This window comes from Podarcis melisellensis, assembly GCF_964234715.1.
Source record: "Podarcis melisellensis genome assembly, chromosome: 1".
NCBI lineage: Eukaryota > Metazoa > Chordata > Lepidosauria > Squamata > Lacertidae > Podarcis > Podarcis melisellensis.
The window spans coordinates 68,431,829-68,456,058 of record NC_138528.1 but is presented as its reverse complement, the minus strand read 5'-3'; the positions used below and the strand labels follow the sequence as shown (position 1 = coordinate 68,456,058).

Below are 24,230 nucleotides of genomic sequence, written 5' to 3'. Positions count from 1 at the left end.
ATTAATGGGGTGAGGAGGAGGAGGGAGGGAGGGGCAAGCAGAAGCATAATGTGTTATTGACTCCAGATTGGGTTATTGGTTCTGCATTTGGATGCTTTTCAATGTATTTCCTCAATATTTTGGTTTTTCTGCTACGGCTTTTCAGAAAACTATATATGCAGGCACTACACCATTTGGGCATGGTGAAATAAAAGTATGAAAAGTTGATCTCTTGACATATATACAGCCAACCCAATGATAGGGTTTCTTGATCTAGATTTCATGCTGTTCGAGCAGAACCAGTAAGCTTCTGGCTATCTGTAAAAGTGTGTGCTACATTTTAAGTGTCAAAACTGAAGTAATAATCTCCTTTCCTCCCTTTGTGGCTTTTGATTTATCACAAGGTCTGAGGGACAGTGGACTGGGCCCCTCCTGCAAAAGTTTGCTGACCCCTGTCTTAAGAGTTATATGTGAACCCTGCTCAATAGTTGAACTATGGTTTGTTTACTGCCAACAAAGCAAGATGTTAAGCCACAGTTTGTTGCTAGGTTATGAACCCTATTTTAACTGTGGTTTTGTGTTATGAACCTTACAACCTCCCCTAACCATAGTTTGCTTGATCACCCGATCCCAGAAGCTCACCAAACTACAAAGGCATGAGGCAAAAGCAGATGCAAAACAAACTTTTGGAAAAACAAGGCACGGTTTGCTTGATTATCTGTGGGACAACTCAAGGTTTTTTAAACAAGCCATGGCTTAGGGCTATGTGTCAACTAGGTCAAAGAAAGAAAGAAAACATGAAGCTAGAACAGTGAGCTTCAAATACCTTCCACATTTCTGCTCCTCTCATCATACATAAAGATATTGCATCTTGTGACCATTTTTAAATGTAAGCCACCCTGGAGACTAGATTTAGCTACAAAGCAGGAAATAATATAATAATTATGGTTCCACCACGCAGTCCTCAGCATGTCATGCAGGGCAAAGTGCTAAGGTCTATTATCTTATTCAAACATACCAGATCATATGCTGCACCAAGTTTTAATCACTACCTTTATTGGTTTGATTTTTGTTTTATTATTACACTTTATTATTACACTAAATGGCATGACTTCTTGCAAAAACTCTGGACTCACAGCGTAGGAGAAGCACTAATCAGAGTGGACCCTACATACAACAGAAGAAGAAGAAGAAGAAGAAGAAGAAGAAGAAGAAGAAGAAGAAGAAGAAGAGGAGGAGAAGGAGGAGGAGTTTGGATTTGATATCCCTTAGGAGTCTCAAAGTGGCTAACAATCTCCTTTCCCTTCCTCCCCCACAACAAACACTCTGTGAGCGGAGTGAGGCTGAGAGACTTCTAAGAAGTGTGACTAGCCCAAGGTCACCCAGCAGCTGCATGTGGAGGAGTGGGTACATGAACCCGGTTCACCAGATTATAAATCCACTGTGTTATGTAGTGAAGTTTCCCCTGGGCCAGCAGGGGGATACTGTAGATAGTTTTCACTCAGGTCCACGTCAGTTATTTTAGGCGGGAAACTCTGGGTTGTTGTTGCTACAATGTTGACAGCCGGCTGCCTATAAAAGCAGGCCGGCTGAGCTGTTTGCTGTTCAGTTTGCTGTTCCAGCTTACAAAATAAAGAGCTGTTTTGGAGACATTGCTGTGTCGTCTGCCATGTCTACCCACTATTCTACACACTGCTCTTAACCACTACACAACAGCAAGACCCTGTGCCCCATAGCTTCTATTAAGCTGTTATTTCCAGTCATTTTCTGCACTGTGGGGATCCTGACACAAGGCTCGAAAGGAATGATGCAACTCCACCAGACAAAGATATCTCTGAAGAAGATCTAAGTATTAATGGACACCAGTGTCCTCCTTTCAAACATACTAAAGGCAAGAAAAACAAATTCTTTAAAAGGACATCAGGCTTTCTGCCATCAACATTTATTCTGTTTTGTAGTATGATTCCAAACATGATCTCATTTAATTTGAAGGCCAAAAGTGAACTGTTTAGACAGGAAGAAATATGAATGCTGCTGGCTCTTTCTGTTTCAAAAGGGACTTTTCAAAGGCGCTTCAAATGGTCCTGCAGTAGTTGCTCACACACCCTTGATGCAAGTATACCACTTTATTTATGCTCGCACCCAAGGTCAGGTGCATGTTTCTCAGGCTAAGCTAGCTGTGACTGGTCTTTAATTCTGAGCGGTGAGGCTGGAATCTCCTGCATGTGACCCAAGTTGCACTGCAGCAGCAGTGAAGCTTCAAGGGTAGCCTAACGAATGCAATTACTTTCTCTTCTTGGGCCTGCTTATGAGCAGCTGACTGGCTAACCTTCATCTCCGTCCTGTGGCATTCGGTATGGTAGATCAGAGCTGCTGAGCTGCCCTCTCAGCACTAGCATTGCTGCAGCTTACCTAGACAGCACTGGGGCAGCAGCGAGGTCAGTGGTGTGTGGAAGCATTGGGAGAGTCAATGCAGTGCTGCCACCAGAGACTCAGCACAGTTGTGGGTTTGCTTCTGCTTTGCCCTGCCCCAGTGCCATCCAGGTAAACTGCATTGATGTCTTGGCGGTTCCATGGCTCTGCCCCTCCACACCAGCCACTACTGTCTCTTTCTGTTATAAACACCCCACTTCTTCCTCTCAGTTTCTTTCAGTGCAGCAACCAGACATAGCCTGGCCTCTGTTATCTACGTTCTGATGGCCTCCAGATTAGACAAATCTTTTGGGGTCCATGGTCACATCTTGAATTTTGAGGGACTGTAGGTACCACCCTCTCTTGGTTGCCTTTCTCTCTCTCCCTCAGGCCACTCTACCACCCACCCACCCAGAAAGAATGGGAACATATCACACCAAGGCCACCATACACCATACATTTAAAGCACACGACTTTCCCCAAAGAATCCTGGGAACTGTAGTTTGTTAAAGGTACTGGGAAATGTAAATCTGTGAAGGGTAAAGTTCAGTTCCCAGGATTCTTTGGGGGAAATCACATGCATTAAATGCATGGTGTGTACATAGCCCAATTCTTAAAATAGCTGCACTAGATACTAGTTCATCTCCAAGCACAATTCAAAATGCTGGTTTTAACCTTTGAAGTCCTATACAGTATAGTCTGGGATTGTGACATGTCTTTTTCTGGGTGGCCCCACCTGTACCTGGCGAAGTCAGTGGTGACCAGTGGAAAGGACTGACTCAGAGGTGTTACCCAAATTGTACAATTTTCTCCCCAAGGGGGCACACATGGCACTGAGGATTTTGCCTTTTCAGTGCCAAAGGCCTTATTTATATGCTTCCACTGATAAATTGCTGCTGTTTCCCTCCTTTTTATCTACTTTTAATTTTAATGCTCCCCTCTGCCCCTTGCTTGCTTTTCTTATTAAGGAATAAAGAATAGTTTCAGTGAATGCCTTTCATATGATATGACACTTACAGAATTCCTGTAAGTTTTAATATTAATATTACATTTCTTTCAACAGACTCTCCATTTCTGGTTCCTATAATTTACTCTTGCTTAGGGCATTAAGCAGGCACAGAGCCAACTTGGGCTGAGGTTCACTGTTACAACCACCAGTAACTGCAGATGGGTATATGTCATAAAGTTTGGGTGTCTGGACTTACTTGTCAGTTTTTGCCTCAATTTTTCCTGACTGTGGTCAGGAAAATATTCAGATAGATAGTCTGGTTTGGTTTGGTTTGGTTTGATTTGGTTTGGTTTGGTGAGAGTATTTCCCCAAGAGCAAGCTTTTTCTATCCAGCCTCATGATACAGATGGCAGATATTTCTGCCATGGTAATAGGACTGTGGTTTTTGTTAACCCCTCAGATTCATAAATCTAGGAGGAAGACACAGTTACTTGCTAGCAAAGGGAAACTGATGTGTAGAAGCTTAATTCATGGCAGAGGCAGTCATTTCTCCTTAAGAAAAGACAGCAATATTGGCAAGACTGCCATTTTCTGCAAGAAAATTAGAACTCCCTTTAACACTGATAGTCAAAACACCACAATTCTGCCACTTGCAGACCAGAGGCTGTTTGTCTGCAGTAAAGGTAAAGGGACCCCTGACCATTAGGTCCAGTCATGACCGACTCTGGGGTTGCGGCGCTCATCTCACTTTATTGGCCGAGGGAGCTGGCGTACAGCTTCTGGCTCATGTGGCCAGCATGACTAAGCCGCTTCTGGTGAACCAAAGCAGCACACGGAAATGCCGTTTACCTTCCCGCCAGAGCAGTACCTATTTATCTACTTGCACTTTGATGTGCTTTCGAACTGCTAGGTTGGCAGGAGCAGGGACTGAGCAACGGGAGCTCACCCCGTTGCAGGGATTCGAACCACCGACCTTCTGATCGGCAAGTCCTAGGCTCTGTGGTTTAACACACAGCACCACCCGAGTCCCTTGTCTGCAGTACTTCTGGTCAAATCCCAGATTAAACGAGTAGCTAGATTTTTCAGTGTGGGTGTTTTGTAGTAGCTTCTTTCTTTTCAAAATGCGTTTAGAATGAATCCCTCCAAGTGTTAAATGAAAATTAATTCAAGTGCTGCTTCTGTTGATTTAAGTCTTATTAAAAGGAAGAAATCTTCCCAATGACTCAGGGCATGGCCTCCCAAAGGAAAGTCAGCCAAGTAGATTACATGAAACGAAGAAGTCAGGCTGCTAGCATGACATATTGGAAGGTTTCTCTCATGAGTCTGTAACTCAGTGATGTGCAAATTTTCATGCCTATGCTTGCCTTTAAATATATTATTCATTACTGAAATAAACCTTTAAAAATAAATGCCAGTCATAGTGAGAAGAGAGATGTGCAGCTTGTGGACAGGCATGTAGAACTTACACACTTGTTTTTTCAAGATTTTTGACACTAGTGCCAAAAAACCCTGTATTGAAAATAGTGGTTCTTAACTTCTTTACTCCCGGGTCTGGACTTTCGCTTAGGAAGTCTTGGAGACTGTCCACCCTGACAATGTGCACATGTACACAAGGTGTGGTGCCATGTACACTGATGGCATAGTATACACAATAATCTTAATTATACACTGTCAGGGGCGGGGGACAGTTGACCCCACATGCTCTGAACTGACTGTTCATCATCTTCAGCCGGTGATCCTGCGTTCCAGTATGAGGAGAGAGACTTAAATGTGCTTTGGCTAAATCACATCCTATAAGAAGCTTTGAATTTTTCCAGAATCCCACAGCAGTGCCTTATTTTGAACTGGCTCCACTGGAGCCTTAAACATAGTTAACAGAATCGGAGTCCCACTCAGAACTGTGTTTGTGTCTCCCTCGGGCTCATTCCTCCTCCCATCAACTTTTTGAGTTCCCCTATCTCTTTTCCCCCAACAGTAACTGAAGCTAGCATCACATCTGCACAGAGCTGGACACTAGCCATAGTTTTAAGTTTAAACTAGAGGTCAGAAGCAGACTTCAAATTCCATTTTTAAGTGAACAATCACTTTAGCCCAGGGCTCAGCAGCTTGCTGGGGGATGGGGAGGGAGAACAGAATCTCTCTAGGGCACCACCACCAAGAATGTTCCTTTTGACAACTAACCTAACGTCAGAGGATACAGATACTTGGAAGAAGGCCCCATCTGACAACTAATGCCACAAGCAGGTTTATGCAGAAGATACTGGAAGATACTTTGCAGGCCCAGGACCATCATAAAGCATACTCAGGCAGCTGCTGGGGTTCATTTTTCTTTTAATTTTTTGCACTCCAGTGCCAAACTATTTCCAGATGTCATTTTGGACTTGCCCCAAATGCCCTAAGAGTTAAGTAATCCTAGGGCATTGTAGGGAGCGAATATGACCACTGCCATGTTTTTGTGGGGAACCACCTTCTCCCCCACCACCAAAAAAGAAAACATGGAAGAAGTTGCTTGGAGCAAAAATATAAAAGGGGGAGGTGTTGATTTTTTAAAAAATGGGCAGGTGTCAGAGCTGGGCAGAGAGCTGTGAAATTTGCACAAATGTTCAAAGGAACTCCAGGGGAAGCACACCACAATGCTGAGCCACGAGGTTGCCATGTATAACAGGGACCAGATCACCTTTTCCCATAAGTAGCCAGAAGATAAAAGTCCTTCGGGTCATATATACCAATTCCAAATCCAGGAGTAGTGCCAGGTCAAGAGACACCCAAACAGTGCATTTGGCCTTTATAGGTGCCTTACTTGGTTCAGATGAAAAAGGGAGAGTTGTTTTCATCAGTATACTGACGGCAACTCGCCCCAACTCTCTGGACAGCCCATATCAGCAGTTTCATGTTGCTGTTAAAAAAAAAAATGCTTTGCTGCTTGCAAGATCACCAACTCAGAGCTTAGCAGTTGTATATTTACATAACATGGCCAAGGATGTGATTAGTAAGGAGACCCAGGATGACCTGTATGCCAAGGTTTCTACACACACTAGCCCCCTGGATCCAGTATTGACTCCATATGCTAAGGGGCTCTTGAACAAGATGCCCTCAAGGCCACCATCACCATCACACATTCACTTGTCCCCTCCTTCCAGGCCCAGCCTGCCCAAAAGAAGGGAAAGGGCAGGGTGGAGGCTGCTGCTTTTATTGCTGCTTGTATATTTGGAGAGTCCTGGTGAAGAGAGAGAATCAGGAAGGAAGAGGAGCAGGGCCAGGAGACTCTGGGTTCAGAAGTGGGCCTCCTCCTATAAATGATAAGTTTCAAAGATCTATGGGTCAGAGCATTTCTTTCTGTTGGGGTGGGACAGCAGGAAACAATTTGGAATCAGGCAACAAAAGCCCATAAACATATTGCTTTCCACTTACCTATCGAGACTATCCCGAGGCACTTTACTTCCTCCAGCTCTCTTGGTGACACTGGCAATCTTGTTGGCAGTCATGGTCATTTCTGCTCTCTATAAACCTGGAAACCTGGGTAAGGGGAAAGAAAATCCAAAGCAAACCCATTGAACCAGAGACTTTTTCCAACACAGCTTAATAAGAAATGTTTCTAGTGCATGGAAAAGACTGTCGAAAAAAGTTTTGAACATGTTACCTAAACATAACTACTCTTTTCAATGTTGCAAAAAGTCAAACAGCAGCTCAGGTAAGATTCAGATTTGAGTCATGTTTGGACAAGAAACTAAAACTACAGAAATGTATGTTAGAAGAATGGAACCATTGTCTTTACTTTGCCACTTTCTCTCATTAAATTGGGACTGGGATAATTATGATAGCATTTTTTTAAAAAAGGGTCACAACTGTAATAACAAATGACAGAGCTCAAACCCAAAGCAAAAGTTTTAAAATGAGCATTGGAAACCATGGCAGAACTCACAGACTGTGCAATGTCGTGATAGGATACAGTATATCGTAATTTATAAGATGTACAAGCCTGCCCATAAACATATCAAAGATAAGTTGATTGTGGTCCTAACGCAAAGACTTGTACAATATGTAATTTTCTTCTTTCAAACCTAGCTCTCCTCCATATAGATCCCCAAGCTGGCGATAGAGCACAAGGTCTTCCAAGGACACCTGTATTTATCTTTCTAGACCTTCTGCAAATAACAACTAACTAAACCAAAAGATACAACCCCTTGCTGTTCTCAAAAAGTCACAAAATCTTGAAAATTATTATGCTTACAACTATCTTATTGCCCTCTGTGCTGTCTCTAATTCTTAAAGTACAAGCTGATGGGGGCAGGGACTTTCTCTTTGAGATACTGTACATACTTTTCTTGTTAACAATGGATAGCACATGGGAACCAGATTATTACTGCAACCCTTAGGCTTCCCATAGTAAATGTAAAATAAACAGCCTGCTTAATGAAAAGTTCCACTGACAGGTTTGACCCAAATCCTCTCAGATCTGCAATATTCCTCAAATTAAACTGAATCCAGATGTTTACAGCAACCACACACCTCATGTCATCTTCCTTCTCTGAAGGATGTCAAATAACACAGCATTAACTACCAACCATGGTCCGTTTGCAGCGGGGATACAAGCACCATAAGTAAAAACCCACAAATCTACTTCAAACACAGCTTTTATTATTTGTTACATTTGTATCCCACTCTTCCTACAAGGAGCTCAGAGGATGATGTGTCTCATGTTTCTCACTGTGTGACAAAGCAATGCCCATGCTCCTGGTTCACTGCAGCAACACAAAATAAAATGTTGGACAAATATGCCTGGAAAAGACGTGTACTTCTCTTGCTTGGACAGCTCCAGGCCAAAAGTGGAAATCCAAGTATGACAGCTGCATGTGGCCTGCACTGACCTTGCAATGTTCTTTTTCATTGTGTAGGCTGAGGACCAGTTTGGACTGAAGAAGCATCCTGCACTGGTCCTGCAACCATCCAGTCAACCATGTGGTCAGTGGATCTATATGTTGGTGCTGACCTTTAAAGCCCTAAACAGCTTCAGCCCTGTATACCTGAAGGAGTGTTTCCGTCCCTGTTGTTCAGCTCAGACACTGAGGCCCAGTTCAGAGGGTCTTCTGGCGGTTTCGTTATGGGGAACCAGGCAGAGGGCTTTCTCAGTAGTGGCACCCATCCTGTGGAACGCCCTTCCATCAGGTGTCAAACAGGTAATCTACACAACTTTCCGAAGACATCACAAGGCAGTCCTGTACTGGGAAGTTTATAATGTTTGGTGTTTTGCTGTGCTTAATGCTTTAGTTGTGGGAAGCCGCCCAGAGTGGCTAGGGCAACCCAGTCAGATGGGCGGCATAAATAATTATAATTATAATTATAATTATAATTATAATTATGAAATCATATGTGCATCTGCAATCTGTAAATAAGGTCTAATTCATAGAGTATGTGGCAAATGCTGTGTGGCATCCACACCCCAAATTGGTTCCTGTTACTCGCCCTCCATGACATATCAACAGCAAGGACACATGCCAATCACATAGATCACACAGTTACATGAGCACTTTCTCCAGCAGCACCAGTGTTCCCAAAGGACGCGCCATCTGTGCAACTGGACATGGAAATATTATTTATGTAGCCTGAAGCCCAACCATTTTCAGTACCATCATGTAGGTCTGTGAATCTGCCTCAGGAATTCATATCTAAAATATGGCCTATAAATCTAGTAAATAAATAAATGATTCCTCTCCACACAAGAGAAATAAAAATTAGATTTGGATACTTGAAGAAGGAATGGAATCGTTTTAGACACACTCCGTCTGGAAAGAATTAGAGATCAAAGGGGGAAAGAACATGACTGAAAATTGCTAAAGCTGTCAAACAAATTGGTTTTAGTTGATTTATCTTCTGCAGTACAAATTATATTTTGAGAGTAGTTAACAAGTTTTTTTAGCCAAAGAACCACTGACTTTCTGTTTCAGAAATCATCAAGGGGTTTTACTAGATCAGTGTTTCCCAACCTTGTGCCTCCAGATGTTTTTGGCCTACAACTCCCATCATCCCTGACTAGCAAGACCAGTGGCAAGGGATGATGGGAATTGTAGGCCAAAAACAGCTGGAGGCACAAGGTTGGGAAACACTGTACTAGATCATTTATCTATCTACACTAAACATCAGAAATGATCTGCCTGATTCACACAAGGGAAAAGGGAAATAGTTCAAACCTCAATTAATGAACTGAACAATCATTTCAGTCCCAGCAATCATATCCTGTGCATCCCTCTCATTGTTTGCTATGATCCCTTTGTGTTTGGGCAAGGGAGATGCTTAGCACAATACTCAGCCACACACAAACGAGTCTTGCAAGCAAGACAAAGATCAGAGATCCACTGCAAAGACACAAACCACCAGCCCTGGGTGCAGAACTGACATCGGCAGGGGCACAAAGCAGGCATCCTGTGGCAATCAACACATGCAGGCATAGCCCACACTCACAGCAGTAGCAACCACAGGAAGGATGGTTGCAGTTCATGCAACAGAACAAAGTGACCTGTCTGGATGGATAGAAGAATCTGGCTACACCACCCAGCACAGGTGTTCATTACCAAGTTAATCAATTCATGCAGCTGCACCAGTACCCTTTAGCAACCACCATGGACAAATTACATCACTGAGCCTTTGGTAGCATTTAAACAAAACCCTTGCAAAGCCTTGAGCCTTTGGCCAGCCTATGGTGACCCCATTCCACCCTGAGTAGCAACTGTGACTCCGAGTGAGATAAGCAGGGGCCAGATCAGAAGCAGCAGCAAAGGCCAGACCAAGGATGAGGAATCTGTGGCGTTTGCAGTTGTTGTTCAACTTGTTCAACTCCCATAAGTCCCAGCCTGCATGGCCAACGGTAAAGGATAATGGGAGCTGCTGTCCGACAACATCTAGAGGGCCCCAAATTTCTCAGCCCTGGCCTAGATCCAGCCACATGCCCGGACACTGTGTCTAAGCCAGAGTCTGAACAGGGATCTCCAAAGATCACAACCCATTCATCTGAGATGTCTAAGGGGGGTGGGGTCACACTCTCTATCACCAGTGCTGGTAGTGAGCCATGAGGGAAGGAGGCAGAGCAATAGGCTTCAAGTCAGGAGAGGACCCTTTAAGCTCACCACACTCCAGGAAAGAGGTGAGCCTCAGGAGTGGCAATTTGAGCTGACTGAGTAGCATAAAATGTCTCATTTGGACCTTTTATGAATTTCAGTTGCTTAGCTGAGACTCTTATGAGGTTATGCAATTCTAGCCTGTCTTGTTGCGAAACTTCCACCTGAGCTCCAGATAGATATAGCTCAAACTAAGTGTCCTCTGCTACTCCCTCCACCCCACCCCACCCCACTAAGACCAAGTGTGGCAGAAATGGACTGTTATGTTATTATAAAACTATAAATCTTGAATGCAGGTGTGTTTGGGGAGTTAATGGGTTAATTTGTAGATTTTTGCCACTAATTAGAAGGTGGTAGAATAACTGAGGATGGTACTGCAGTTGGGAATTAAGAGCCTCATACTTCCTTCAATTTGCTGATTAGCACTCATGTAGCCAGATCAGGGAACCGGATGAAAGGATGAACAGATCAAGGTATGAGCTCAGGAGACAAAGGAAACACAAGTCTACTCTAGGGATTGTCTAGTGTGGGGAGAGATGAAAGTGTTTTAACTTACATTTATTTGCTATAGTTTATTACCCACACCGGGAATGTTTTGTTGCTTGTAAACATTCTTAAATTAGAACCTTTTTTCTTATAAACTACACCCCCTCCCCATTTGTAAACTTCCAGTCTTGTTACAGAAAACCTTGTGGTCTCTGTTATTTTTATTAAAAAACACACACACAACCCATGTCTAAGCCAAGTTCTACACTACTTCAAAGTGTTCTCAAGGAGACACGGGAGAGTTTTAGACTGGTTGGTGAAAGACAACCTTGTAGAAAAATAAAATCTTTCAACTGGTGGCAGCAAAGATCTAAAGGGAAGGGTGGGCGAAAAGAAGGGCGAAAAGAACTCCCCTCTCCACACAATTCAGGAGCCAGGGAAGCGGGAGTACCAAACCACCAAGTAACTTACTTACCTTTGACCAGGGCATGGAACACAACAACTTTTCCCCAAAGGGATGGGACAGGAACCAGCAGTCCCAGGATCCCTGGCAGGTAACTGATGCCATGCATGCCATTTCTGCTAAGGTGAAGGTCCAGTGGGGAAAGATTCTCTTCCAGAGCCTGCAGAATGTCTGCCCTTGCAAACACACACACACACACACACACACACACACACACACACTGCAAAGGGAAGGGAAAGTGCCAGCCCTCACAAGACTAAGGCAAACCTCAATCCTGTTTGCAAGCACTCAACAAAGTGCTCACTTTTGTGAATGCTCACAGCATTTCAAGTTCAAGCCAAGACTATGTGTGATGGGACGATGAGCTGCTTGTGCGTAAAATGCAAGTCCCTCAGAGTTTGATCAGGTTTTCAAACCTCTGCCTGTGACGGAGCCCCTCCAGCATGGCTGCGTCAATCACTAGTAGAATCCGAAAGTGGCTGCTTTCGGAAACGTTTCCAACATAAAAGCTCCTTAACGGAAACACGTCGTCTGGCCTCTCGGCGTGACAGTTTCCGTCGAGGTGTGGGTGTCCCTATAGGAGGTCCTGAGACCTCCCCACTGGTTTCGCTTGAAGCGTCTCTGAGCCATCCCTCCGACTCACTTTCCCTTGGAGTTCTTGCTCGCCCTCTACTGGTTCCCTCTTCCGCTGCTACTGCTCTCTCAACCTCAGGGAGCCTTTGCACCTGCGGCGCTTTAGATGTCAGTTCCCTGACATCCACCTCCCCTCCAGGGCCCCCTTCACCCCCTCCCGTCTCCTCTCCTACTGGCGGTGAGGAGGTAAAACCCCTGAAAGAACCTCCCTCATCTTCCGACGTCGCGAACACTTCCTTCCACTTGTTGCTGTTCCTACTCTCTAGGTACTCTTCGTCATCAGAGTCCACTCCATCTTCCAACTCCGACTCCGCGAACCCTTCCATTTCCTCTTCCTCATCGGTGGTGCCGAAATACTCCCTCCTAAACCTTGCTATAGGCTGAGGTTTCCTCGGGAACCTTTGGTGGAACGTTTCTGTTAAAACCTCGTCATTGACTTCCTCTGCACTTACCCAGGTGTTTTCTGACTCCGGTTCCCCTTCCCACGCCACCAAATACTCCACCTGATTACCCTTCCACCTGGAATCGAGGATTTCCGCTACATGGTTGCGGCGTTCCCTCTCTTCCAAGGCTGGTCCCCTGACGTGCTCCCCTTCACGTCCCCCCCTGTATGGTGACAGTAACGACCTGTGGAACACTGGGTGCAATTTCATGTGGTTGGGTAATCGGAGTTTGAAAGCTACCGGGTTGACCTGCTGAATCACCTCAAAGGGTCCCAATCTTCTGGGCCTCAGTTTCTTACAACCCCCTTTGAACGGCAACCCTTGGGTTGACAACCACACTTGATCCCCCACCCTTATGGTTTCACCTTCCCTTCTGTTCTTGTCTGCCTGCTTCTTATATTGTGCCTTGGCCCTTTCTAAGTTGAGCTGGAGCTGCTGATGGATGGCTTCCATCTCTTCTACAAAATGTTCAGCCGCTGGAACGCTCCATCTCTCCCCTCCTTCCCCTGGAAATGCCCTGGGGTGACACCCGTAATTAGCCAAAAAGGGACTCATCCCTGTGGACACATTCTCCGCATTATTGTAGGCAAATTCTGCCAACGCCAACTTTTCGACCCAATCGTTCTCTCTGTCATTGACATAACACCTAAGATATTGTTGAAGAATGCCATTTGCCCTTTCCGCCTGCCCGTTGGTTTCAGGGTGCCGGGCAGTTGAAAAATTAACTTCCACGTGTAGCAAGCTCATGAGCTTCCTCCAGAACCTGGAAGTAAATTGTTTGCCTCGATCTGAGATCACCCTCGAGGGAGCCCCGTGCAACCTAAAGATATGTTCCACAAACAACTTCGCCGTTTCTTCCGCTGTGACTGCATGTGAGCATGCTACAAAATGGCACATCTTAGTTAACAGGTCTACTACTACCATGATGGCTGTTTTCCCCTTGGACCTTGGCAGATCCGTCATAAAATCTATTGATATCGCTTCCCAAGGCCGTTCTGGTGTGGGTAAAGGTTCTAATAACCCTGCCGGCGCCCTTCTTTCCCCTTTGGCTCGCTGACATTGGTCACACCCTCTTACATACTCCCTTACATCTTCCCTCACCTTAGGCCACCAAAATTCCCTGGTAACCAACCACATGGTTTTGTGTTGCCCAAAATGTCCCGCCGTGGGGCTATCATGCAACTGCTTGAGTACTCTCCCCCTCAATTCACCTTCGGGTATATACAGTGCCCCTTTGTAATACAATGCCCCATTTCTTTCCTCAAAACCTCCGGGGCTCTCGCCCTCCCCCCTGAGACCTCTGAGCTTATCCTGGGCATATTCATCATTTTCCGTTTCCTCCACCAGTTCCCGTTGCCCCACCAGCGCCGCCCCACACACCCAGCGGTCCTCCGGGATGACATGTCTCTCTTCGATCACCTCCTCCCCTTCCCAATATTCTGGTTTGCGTGAGAGCGCATCCGCCCTGACGTTTTCTGGGCCTGGCACATAACAAATCTCAAAGTTAAATTTGGAGAATTCCTGTGCCCATCTCACTTGTCGTTGGTTGAGCACTCGAGCTGTTCTCCAATACTCTAAATTTTTGTGGTCGGTGCACACTTGCACCTTGTGTTGTGCCCCAATTAATAAATGTCTCCACCTCCGGAATGCTTCGTGAATGGCAAGTAGTTCCCTGTCATACACCGTGTAATTCCTCTCGGACTTATTCAGTTTCCGCGAGAAGAATGCACACGGTCTCCACTCCGACGCACTCCTCCCCGGTTGAAGAAGGACCGCCCCTATAGCCCGGTCGGATGCATCTGTTTCCACTCTCATGGGTTTTTGTAAATCCACATGCAGAAGTTGTTCTTCCGAGGCGAAAGCCCTTTTCAGTTCTTCAAAGGCTCGATCCGCCTCCACCGTCCAAACAAATTTCTTCTTGCTGCTGAGGCAGTCGGTGATGGGCGCCGTCAAGTGGGCAAAGTTCTTGATGAACTTCCGATAAAAGTTCCCAAACCCCAAGAATCTTTGCACGTCCTTCTTGGTCTTCGGTGTCTTCCATTCCAGTACCGCTTGAACCTTGCCTGGATCCATGGCCAATCCCTTGTCTGACAAGCGGTACCCCAGGAATTCCACCTCCTTGGTATGAAACTGGCACTTCTCCAGTTTCACCCACAGCTGGTTGGCTTGCAGCCTGCCCAACACTTCTCGAACGTCCCTCACATGCTGTTCCTCATCTTCCGAATACACCAACACGTCGTCTAAAAAGGCCACACAGTTCTTGTAGAGCAAAGGTCCCAGAACGTGGTTTATAAAAGCTTGAAAACAGGCGGAGCCCCCTTGTAGACCGAAGGGCATAACGAGGTATTCAAAGGCTCCCAAAGGGGTAAACATGGTGGTCTTCCATTCATCTCCCTTCCTTATGCGTATCAGATTGTACGCCCCCCGCAGGTCCAGTTTTGTAAAAATCTTTCCCTTCCTTACTCTGGTCAAAATGTCGTCAATTCGGGGCATAGGGAAAGCCAGGGGCTCCGACACTGCATTGAGGCCCCTGAAGTCACACACCAGTCTCGGTTTGTCTGTGTTCTTTTTGTCCACAAAAAACACTGGGCTGCCCCCCACCGCTCGGGACTCTCTGATGAAACCTCGCTTCAAGTTTTTGTCAATGAACTCCCTCAGCTCCTGCATCTCCCTGTCTGACATGGCGTACAGCTTGCCTACTGGGAGTTGGGCCCCTGGGAGTAGGTTGATTTGACAGTCAAAGGGTCTATGCGGTGGCAGTTTGTCTGCTTCCCTTTCGCTGAATACGTTGCTCAGATCTGCGTATTGCGGGGGCACCTTCCCTTTGCCCATCACTTCCATCCCCGCTAGGGTGACTCTGTCTCCTCCCGAGACCTTCCCCTCCTTGCAGTGTTCTAGGCAATGCGCTGACCCAAAGGAGACCACCCTCTGATGCCAGCCCACTAGCGGATCGTGTAGCGCCAGCCAGCTCATCCCCAAAATGATGGGCGCTCCTCCCAGGATGGCCACATTAAACGCTATCTGTTCGGTGTGCCTTGCCACTCTCATTATCATCGGGACAGTCTGTTGGCTAACTTCTCCCCCCAACAGCTCTCTGCCGTCAATCGTAGTCACCTGCAAGGGGTTACTTAAAGGGATGGTCTGTATCTGGTGCTCAGCTGCAAACTCCTTACTCATGAAATTACAGGAGCTGCCTGAATCCAAAAGCGCCTTGACCTTTAGTGGGTGTCCGTTTGGCAGTTCTAGTAACACCTCTATCACTAAAGCAGGTCCGGGAGGTTCTGGCATGGGCACTTTCATTGCTCTTTGGCCTGGCTGCTGTGCCCCGACGGTGGCAGCCAGGCGTTGGCTTTTACTTGCTCCTTGCTTTCCTCTTCCTTTCCCCCAACAGCTCCTGCCATCCCTTGCCATTCCTTTCTTTGTGGGCAGACTCTGGCAAAGTGCCCTGGCTGTTGGCAGAGATAACATCTCTTGGCGCTCTTTCCCTCCTTCTTCCGCCCTTCACTGGGATTTGAAACTGCGCGCGCCCGCGCTGTTCCAACTTCCATCGGCTCTGCCGGCGGGAAAGATGGCTCTGGAATGTCTGGAATGCGGAACTCCCTCCAACGGTCTCCTTTCCCTTCCCGCCTTTCCAAAGCCCTCGCCTCCTGGCGCGCTCCTATGGCCAGCGCAGATTTGGTTAATTGGTCCATAGACTCCGCCCTGGGCCCCCGGGAAAGCTCATCTTTGACGGTTGAAGAAAGCCCCTCTTCGAAAAGCATTTGGATGGGCTCCGCCGATAGGTCCCACCCCAATTTATGAATCAGCATAGTAAATTCAGTCCAGTACTCACGGACAGATCTGCTTCCTTGCTGGCAAGCCATTAACTGCCTTCGCACCACCCCCTGCTCAATATCGCTGGAAAACATCAGGTCCATGGCACGAAAAAACTTCCTCGTGTCCTTTAAGATCTCATTATTCGCTGCCATCAGGGGTCTAACCCAATCTTTCGCCCCGGATTCGAGATGGCCAATCACATACGCCACTCGCGATTCCTCGTCGGGGAAGTCATCAAACTGCAAGTTTAGAGCGTATTGCATCTCTGTTCTAAAGGCATGATAGTTCCTGGGATCCCCCCCGAATTTCTGCACCAATCCTGGTACCTTTCTGGCGAGCGGGGTGGTTTTCTCCTTTCCCTTTTCTGCATCCTGAGCCCTCCTCTCCTCAAGCCTCGCCGTTTGCAGCGCCAACTGGATCTCCAACGCTCTGTACCTTTCTTCCAGGCTTGGACCCCCTCCAGCTGCTCCTGCACCCCCGGTTCCGGCTGGGTTGCTCATGATGCTTCTCTCTGCACAAGCTGGCTTTCGGTGACTTTCGGATTGCTGTGATGGGACGATGAGCTGCTTGTGCGTAAAATGCAAGTCCCTCAGAGTTTGATCAGGTTTTCAAACCTCTGCCTGTGACGGAGCCCCTCCAGCATGGCTGCGTCAATCACTAGTAGAATCCGAAAGTGGCTGCTTTCGGAAACGTTTCCAACATAAAAGCTCCTTAACGGAAACACGTCGTCTGGCCTCTCGGCGTGACAGTTTCCGTCGAGGTGTGGGTGTCCCTATAGGAGGTCCTGAGACCTCCCCACTGGTTTCGCTTGAAGCGTCTCTGAGCCATCCCTCCGACTCACTTTCCCTTGGAGTTCTTGCTCGCCCTCTACTGGTTCCCTCTTCCGCTGCTACTGCTCTCTCAACCTCAGGGAGCCTTTGCACCTGCGGCGCTTTAGATGTCAGTTCCCTGACACTATGCCATGAAGACCATGCAGAATGGCTTATTGTCTAATTTCTTTGCACAATTCCCCTTTTTGCAACTTCTCCACATAGTGGCTAAGAGGTACTTTGGCAGGCCTGGAAATTGTGTTTCATTGGGTATCGATACACAAGCCCCAAAGCACCAAATACAAGGTATTCCCAGAAGCAGTATTAAGGCCCTAGCGTGGGCTTGGAATTCTGCTTGGAAATTAACAGGCACAGTCTAGATCTCTCAAGCTGACAGCACAACTACCATGTAGAATCACAGAACCATAAAATTGTAGAGTTGAAAGGGACCCAGAGGATCATTTATTCCAACCCCCTGCAATGCAGGGTCGAACCTGCAGCCTTGGCGTTATCAGCATCACACTCTAACCAACTGAGCTATGTAGGAAATGTTAAGCTAAACCAACCCATGCAAAAGTCTGAGCATGCAATTTTAAAATATGCCTTGTGCGCATTGGATCAGTCTGCCTGTAGCATGAGGCAATGGGGCAACGAGGGTTGGCAATTCCATATAAAGAAATAATGCTCATGCACATTGATACCAAGAAGACAAAATAGGGTTCAGCTCTCAATATGATGCACCTTCATAAAAGGTTTGAGATTCACTGGTTTAAAGCTAACAACGTTTCTACATCTTGCAGGTTCCATTCTGGAAGAAATGTATTCATTACATTTCCGGGAGGGGGAGGTTAAAACCATCCCATTTTAGATCCATTTTTTAATTAAATTAAAAGAAAAAAATCATATTGAGAACACTTGAGATGACTCCACAGGGAGATATTAAGTAGAACAAAACACAGAGAGGCTACAAGCCTCCATCAAGAAATTTGCTGCTTCATGAATACATTAAATAATCAAATTTCATAACCTGCTAAAGTTACTATTTTTGCATTAAAATGTAATCATTTCCCAGTGCCTCTATGAATTCTCAGATGGCCATTTTTTTTAATAAGCTGGTTTTCAATAAAAGAAAAAACTAAGCAGGGGAGTTTTGAGAAATGTACAAAAAATGTTGCTGGCAAGTTTTCCCTGTTGAAAATACAATACAAATGTTACAGCAGCATTTTACTGTGAATAATTTGCACAGCTCTAACCCTAGGCCTGGAATGCACAGCTGCATTAAACCTCATGGTTCTTGGGCTAACAGAAGCATTATCCAGGGCTTGTCCCTACCCTATGAGCTTGCTTTTGCATGAGTTCAAATAAATTCTTAAAAGCACAGCCAACTCCAGCTGCAGCCTCCAAGCTCTGGTCAGTTATCATTCTTCATGCAACAAATGAAACCCACTTCATCAAAATAACTCAATCAAAAAGGTATCCAAACTTCAGAAAAACGTGCCTGGAATTTTGGATCTCTACCAAAGCCAGAACGTGAATAAACAGCCCCCTCCCCGTGTCTTCAGATGTTCTTTGCCTTCCCATTTTCTGTCTTACCATTTGGGGCTCTTTCTGAGACAAGGATGGGGAGGATACATTTTTAATGTAAAATAATTAAATGGCACCTTTCAACTCATACCCTTATGCCATTAAGTTACGTTACTTCGTTTACCAAAGTTTCAATCACATTTTTGCCAGCTAGCTTTACTTGAATAATGCCAATATCAAGGAGTCCATGATGTCCAACATCTTGAACGCTCAACAGGTCAATTGTAAATAAAGATCTCATATGCCTGCTTTGTGGCTTCCAAACTATTTGAATAAATGTGCTTTGCGGGAGGGCGGGATTGAGTGGTGTGGTGGGGGAGTAATAATAGGGTATTAAAGGATGAGGTGAGGGGCTTTGGGGCACTCCTTTCTCCCCAGTGTTGCCTTTCCTTTCCATGAAATTTCGTGTGCCTTTTTTAGTTCGCAGTAATGGAAACCTGAAAATATATTTGAGCATGCCTGTGTGGAAAACCAAAACGTAGCTTGAAGTCACACATACAACCTAGAATGGACAAGTACTTTGATAGCACTACCTAATGCCTTCTGCTGAACCCTCTCTCCCCAGCAGACCCATCTGTCGGAAGGGCTTGTGTGCAGTCAGTTTCTTAAGCTTCAGAGTGATTCCAATAAACATTTCTTTACACCTCAGCAGCTGAAATGGTGACTAGGGAGGTCTCATTTCCATCCGTTAAAGCCAGAAGTCCTGCAATCAATAGCTACAAAGGTTCCAAAGACTGGAGGTTACATTTACTTCAGGGTGTTCTTCCCTTTTGCAGAGTTTTATCTGATTTTGGAAGTAAATTGATAAAAACTCTTACTTTTCTGGCAGCTTACATAAAGTGCGCTTTCATTTGTTATTTACTTAGTCTCTGTATGGAATCTATTAACATAGTTAATGCCCAGAAATATTATCTAAAGCTTTGGCGTTGACTTGGCAAATCGATAGACGCATACAAACTCAAGGTACTGCATAGCAAAGGCTACCTCACTAGAAAACCTTCCCCCTGTTGCATAAAGGGCACACTGAGGAATAGCTATATAAATATAACCCAGCCCATTTGAAATATTTTCCTAAGGAGCAGTTTTCTGTGTCACTTCTTTATAGTGCTGGAGTACTATTGGGAATACCGGACAATGAAACACTAATGAGAGAGAAGGAAGTATGGAATAGGTGCCTCTAGAGAGTGCTTGGTTTTTCCCCAGGTATGCCAAATGACCATTCTGTGATCTTTCCACACATGCTCTGACTGGGGGGAAAGGCAAATATCAGCAGCGGTGGGGCGAGGGATCTTAACATTCAGCGGTGCCCTGTGCAATGTGAAAATTTGGCACCCCTGCCTCTTGCGCTGCATTCTAAATCATAGCTGTAGTGCCCCTGAGGTTCCAAGCCCAGTGCAACCAAACCAGTCGTGCAGTGTTCAAAATTAGCCAGGTGCTTTTGACCACTTGTGACCAAGTGAAGATGCCTGGGTGCCAGGATGGCACCTGACATCTCTGCCATCTGGGGATAATTGTATCTGGACTTTTTCACACACTTAATACCCCATCCTGTAGAATTCCAATTTTTCTGCACAATCGGAATGAATTTCTGGAGCCAAATTGCTTTTTCTGTGCAGCCTGAGCAGGAGCAGTCACCATTAAGAAAAAGAGGTTGGAATAGGCAAAAATGGCAACTAGACATTCTGTTTTGGGCACTGCAGCAATGGTTTAAGGAGCGTAGTTTAAATATCTGAGTTTCTAACACAGCAGTCATGCTCCCCTAAATCCACCTCTGATATCAACAACCACTTAGCCTTCACACAATGATCTAATATATAACCAATTACCTGGGGAAGTAGGGGGCTCCCTCCCTCCTAAGATCTTCAGGCAGGGACCAAAGCAATAATCTGCAGGAAATTATTTAGCTCTGGATTTGCTGCATCAAACAATGTGTTTGATCAGACGGCCTACAAGACCCCTCCCAATTCTATGATTGTGTATGTGGGCATAGTGACAATCATGTCTTCTTCATCTCCTATCTCTCCTTTCAAAGAGGAAAAGTGAGCCTAGCCCAAGCCATGATCATAAGGAGATTGTGTTACAAACTGTTAATGCCCAGTGCATCTCCCCTCACAACCCCTTTCCCCATAAACATAAAAAGCGCTGGTGACGATGCGCAGAATATAAAGCCATTTAATGGCGAAAACACCATATAAAGCACTTGATTGTTTACAGGAAGCTGTTGATGCAGCTCCAAATCGACTGGGCTATGTTGCTATGATGAGCGTTCAGAAGGAGGGGGGACTTTGCATTCCTCTTGTCAACAATTTCCTGAAAATGCTCTGCAGCAAAATCTAGGCTTTCTCCAGCACTATGCTGAAGACAGGCAGTTTCCTCTCCAATTGTGACTTTTATTTCACAGATGACAGAAAAACCAGCACTAAAACTGTTAGTTTTATTGTTTGGAAAGTGATATAATATGATCCAAATGGCAACTAAGCCAGAATTTTCACATGGTCTCAGCAACCTCAGATGGAACTCTGACTCTACAAGGTTTCATAAAATGCTATACATAAAAGTCTGACGCAATCACAAAGCCAAATTTGTCCAGGTAGTCAGGCTGCATCCTAAGCATGATGGGATTTTTGCTTGTTGTTTTTAATTGCAGGCTACAGGTAGCAGGAATCCTCCAAGACTGTTGTGCAATTTTTTTAACTCTTCTGAAACTTGTACCACCCTCCTCTTGTATCCCAGTCTAACCACAGCCAAGAGAACGATATATATATATATATATATATATATATATATATATATGCAGGTTTTGGTGTCCTCGGGTGTCTTCCCGTGTAAAAGTTGGGGTGTCTAGGCGACGTTTCGACGAGGTCTCACTCGTCATCTTCAGGCTGGTGCTTTCGGCTTCTTGTTACTGGAACATATATATATATATATATATATATTTGCTTTCGTAGATTTTCACGGGTACAGGAATGCAGGTTTTGGTGTCCTCGGGTGTCTTCCCGTGTAAAAGTTGGGGTGTCTAGGCGACGTTTCGACGAGGTCTCACTCGTCATCTTCAGGCTGGTGCTTTCGGCTTCTTGTTACTGGAACAGAGCAGGATCTCAGTGTTTGAGTTCCTATAAATACTGTTGAGGGGGTGTGGTGTATAGCCTCCAATGTTCTGGGCAGAGAGGAAGTTCCCAGGCTAGTGTGCCTTTTCTTCTTTTGTTCCTTAATTACTTGAGGGATATCTTGAGTGATTTCTTGAGTGATATCCTGAGTACCACTTAGGTGGGTCATTAGGTGTGGATTAGTTGCTAAAGTGACGACACATCCCGCTTGCCAGACATCTGGAAATTAGCCCTCCCCACAAAAACTGACACCAGATCCAGAGGCACACAGAACGCCATCACCAACCAACCACACCAGACCCAAACCCAGACCCTCTCCACAGATAAATTACAGACACCATCCAGTAGCCAAACCATGGTGGCACCTCCGGATGCTGCACCCCCCTGCAATCCCTACACAGATCTGGCTGACACAGGCCACAAAACCACAGCTCGCCCCTATACACGAAGCCAAGCCAGAGCACAACTAAGTGCAGTACAGCCATCTTCTCAGAAAAACTCTTCACAAAGTTCAAGAGGTCAAGACACAAAGACTTTAGCAACTAATCCACACCTAATGACCCACCTAAGTGGTACTCAGGATATCACTCAAGAAATCACTCAAGATATCCCTCAAGTAATTAAGGAACAAAAGAAGAAAAGGCACACTAGCCTGGGAACTTCCTCTCTGCCCAGAACATTGGAGGCTATACACCACACCCCCTCAACAGTATTTATAGGAACTCAAACACTGAGATCCTGCTCTGTTCCAGTAACAAGAAGCCGAAAGCACCAGCCTGAAGATGACGAGTGAGACCTCGTCGAAACGTCGCCTAGACACCCCAACTTTTACACGGGAAGACACCCGAGGACACCAAAACCTGCATATATATATATATATATATATATATATATATATATATATATATATATATATTGGTAGGGGGAGAATAATTTGGTTGAAAATGAAAGAAATCCACAGATTATATGGTTTGCTACTTCCAAATTTCAAACTTCAAGGCACAAGGGGCAGTGGTGTAGCGTGGGTTGTCAGCACCCGGGGCAAGGCAAGTAATTTGTGCCCCCTAACCCATGGATTTGCGCCCCCTAACCTGTGGATTTGCGACCCCTAACCCTAACCCCCAGATGTTGCGCCCGGTGCGGCCGGCACCCCCTGCGCCCCCCGCACTACGCCACTGACAAGGGGTAGCCTGCTTATTTTTTGCAACATTCCTTTCAGAAAGACTTGTAAGTAAAACAACAAACAGTATCCAGCAAAGTAGTACCCTTAGCACATGACTTCTGGCTAAGCCATGGAACTTGTCTTTCTTCTCCCCACATGCCCCTAAGTTTGTTTTGGGTTCTCCCCAATCTTCCAGAACAGATTTGGGAAGGAACAAGGGGCTCATAAACCGAGGAGACAGAGGGGAAGTTCTGTTACACAAATGGAAAACATTATGCCAATGGAGCTACTTCATTGGCTACAACCCAATGGGCCTGGACTCAACTAAACAGCTGTGCCAGTGTGACTGAATGCAACAAGTCCCCCTAGTGCAACAGGGCTTTCCCTGCCATGCATCTCCACCATGCGCCACTAAATAAACCCTGGCAAGATTGAGAGAACCCCCATTGAAAGGACAGGGGAAGGTGAGATGGAAAATCATTCCATCTGGCAAGCTGAACAATCATAACAGCATAATGCCAAATTCCACCCAATGTGATTATTTTTGTTAATTCCAGATATGCTGGCTTCTACGTAAGCTAACAAAAACAAATTATTAATACCCTAAAAATATATATACTTGTATCACAATGCAGTAAAAAATAAAGTGTTGGTTGTTTTTTTACATGGTGTCAGTAACCTCTATTTAGGAAAACAAATATCTACCACAATGCTTATAACTCCACACACATATTCAATTATGATGGTATAGCAGTGATATTTGTTGTAAAGATATACTCATTTAAGTGTGTCCCTCTATACATGCAGTCCTTTATAAACTCTGTTCCAAGAAGCCAACCCCAAACATGCTCAACTTTGTCTGAGATTCCTAGACGTCTGAGCAGAACCATTTGCCTAAGCTAGAATTCAGCACCTGGGGATCCTCTATGGGAGAATAATTGGCTTGGCAAAGAGAGCTGCTCTCCACAATCAGAATTTCTGGGATTGAGGGAGATTCCACTTTTTTGTTTTGTTTTTCAAACCAAGCCTAGAACAATATTATGAGAGAAAACTTGCCAAGACTTATCTAGAATAATATGGATTGTTCTAGCAATTTACAGCCAAAAGGATAAGATTACTGGACAGCTCCAAAACATAGAGATGATAGATAGATAGATGATAGATATAGATAGATAGATAGATAGATAGATAGATAGATAGATAGATAGATAGATAGATGATAGAGAGAGAGAGAGAGAGAGAGAGAGAGAGAGAGAGAGAGAGAGAGAGAGAGAG

General features: G+C 45.3%; 1 protein-coding gene across 5 annotated transcripts in view; it reads right to left on the bottom strand.

Moving 5' to 3' along the window:
- Window positions 1-24,230, bottom strand: part of DENND2B (DENN domain containing 2B) — a 158,711-nt gene that overhangs the window by 76,646 nt on the left and 57,835 nt on the right. For all 5 annotated transcript variants that reach the window (XM_081918166.1, XM_081918165.1, XM_081918168.1 and 2 more), the window contains one exon: window positions 6,752-6,856. In XM_081918166.1, the coding sequence (XP_081774292.1) occupies window positions 6,752-6,831 (80 nt within the window). In that variant the 5' untranslated portion in view covers window positions 6,832-6,856. The remainder of the gene's footprint in view (window positions 1-6,751; window positions 6,857-24,230) is intronic.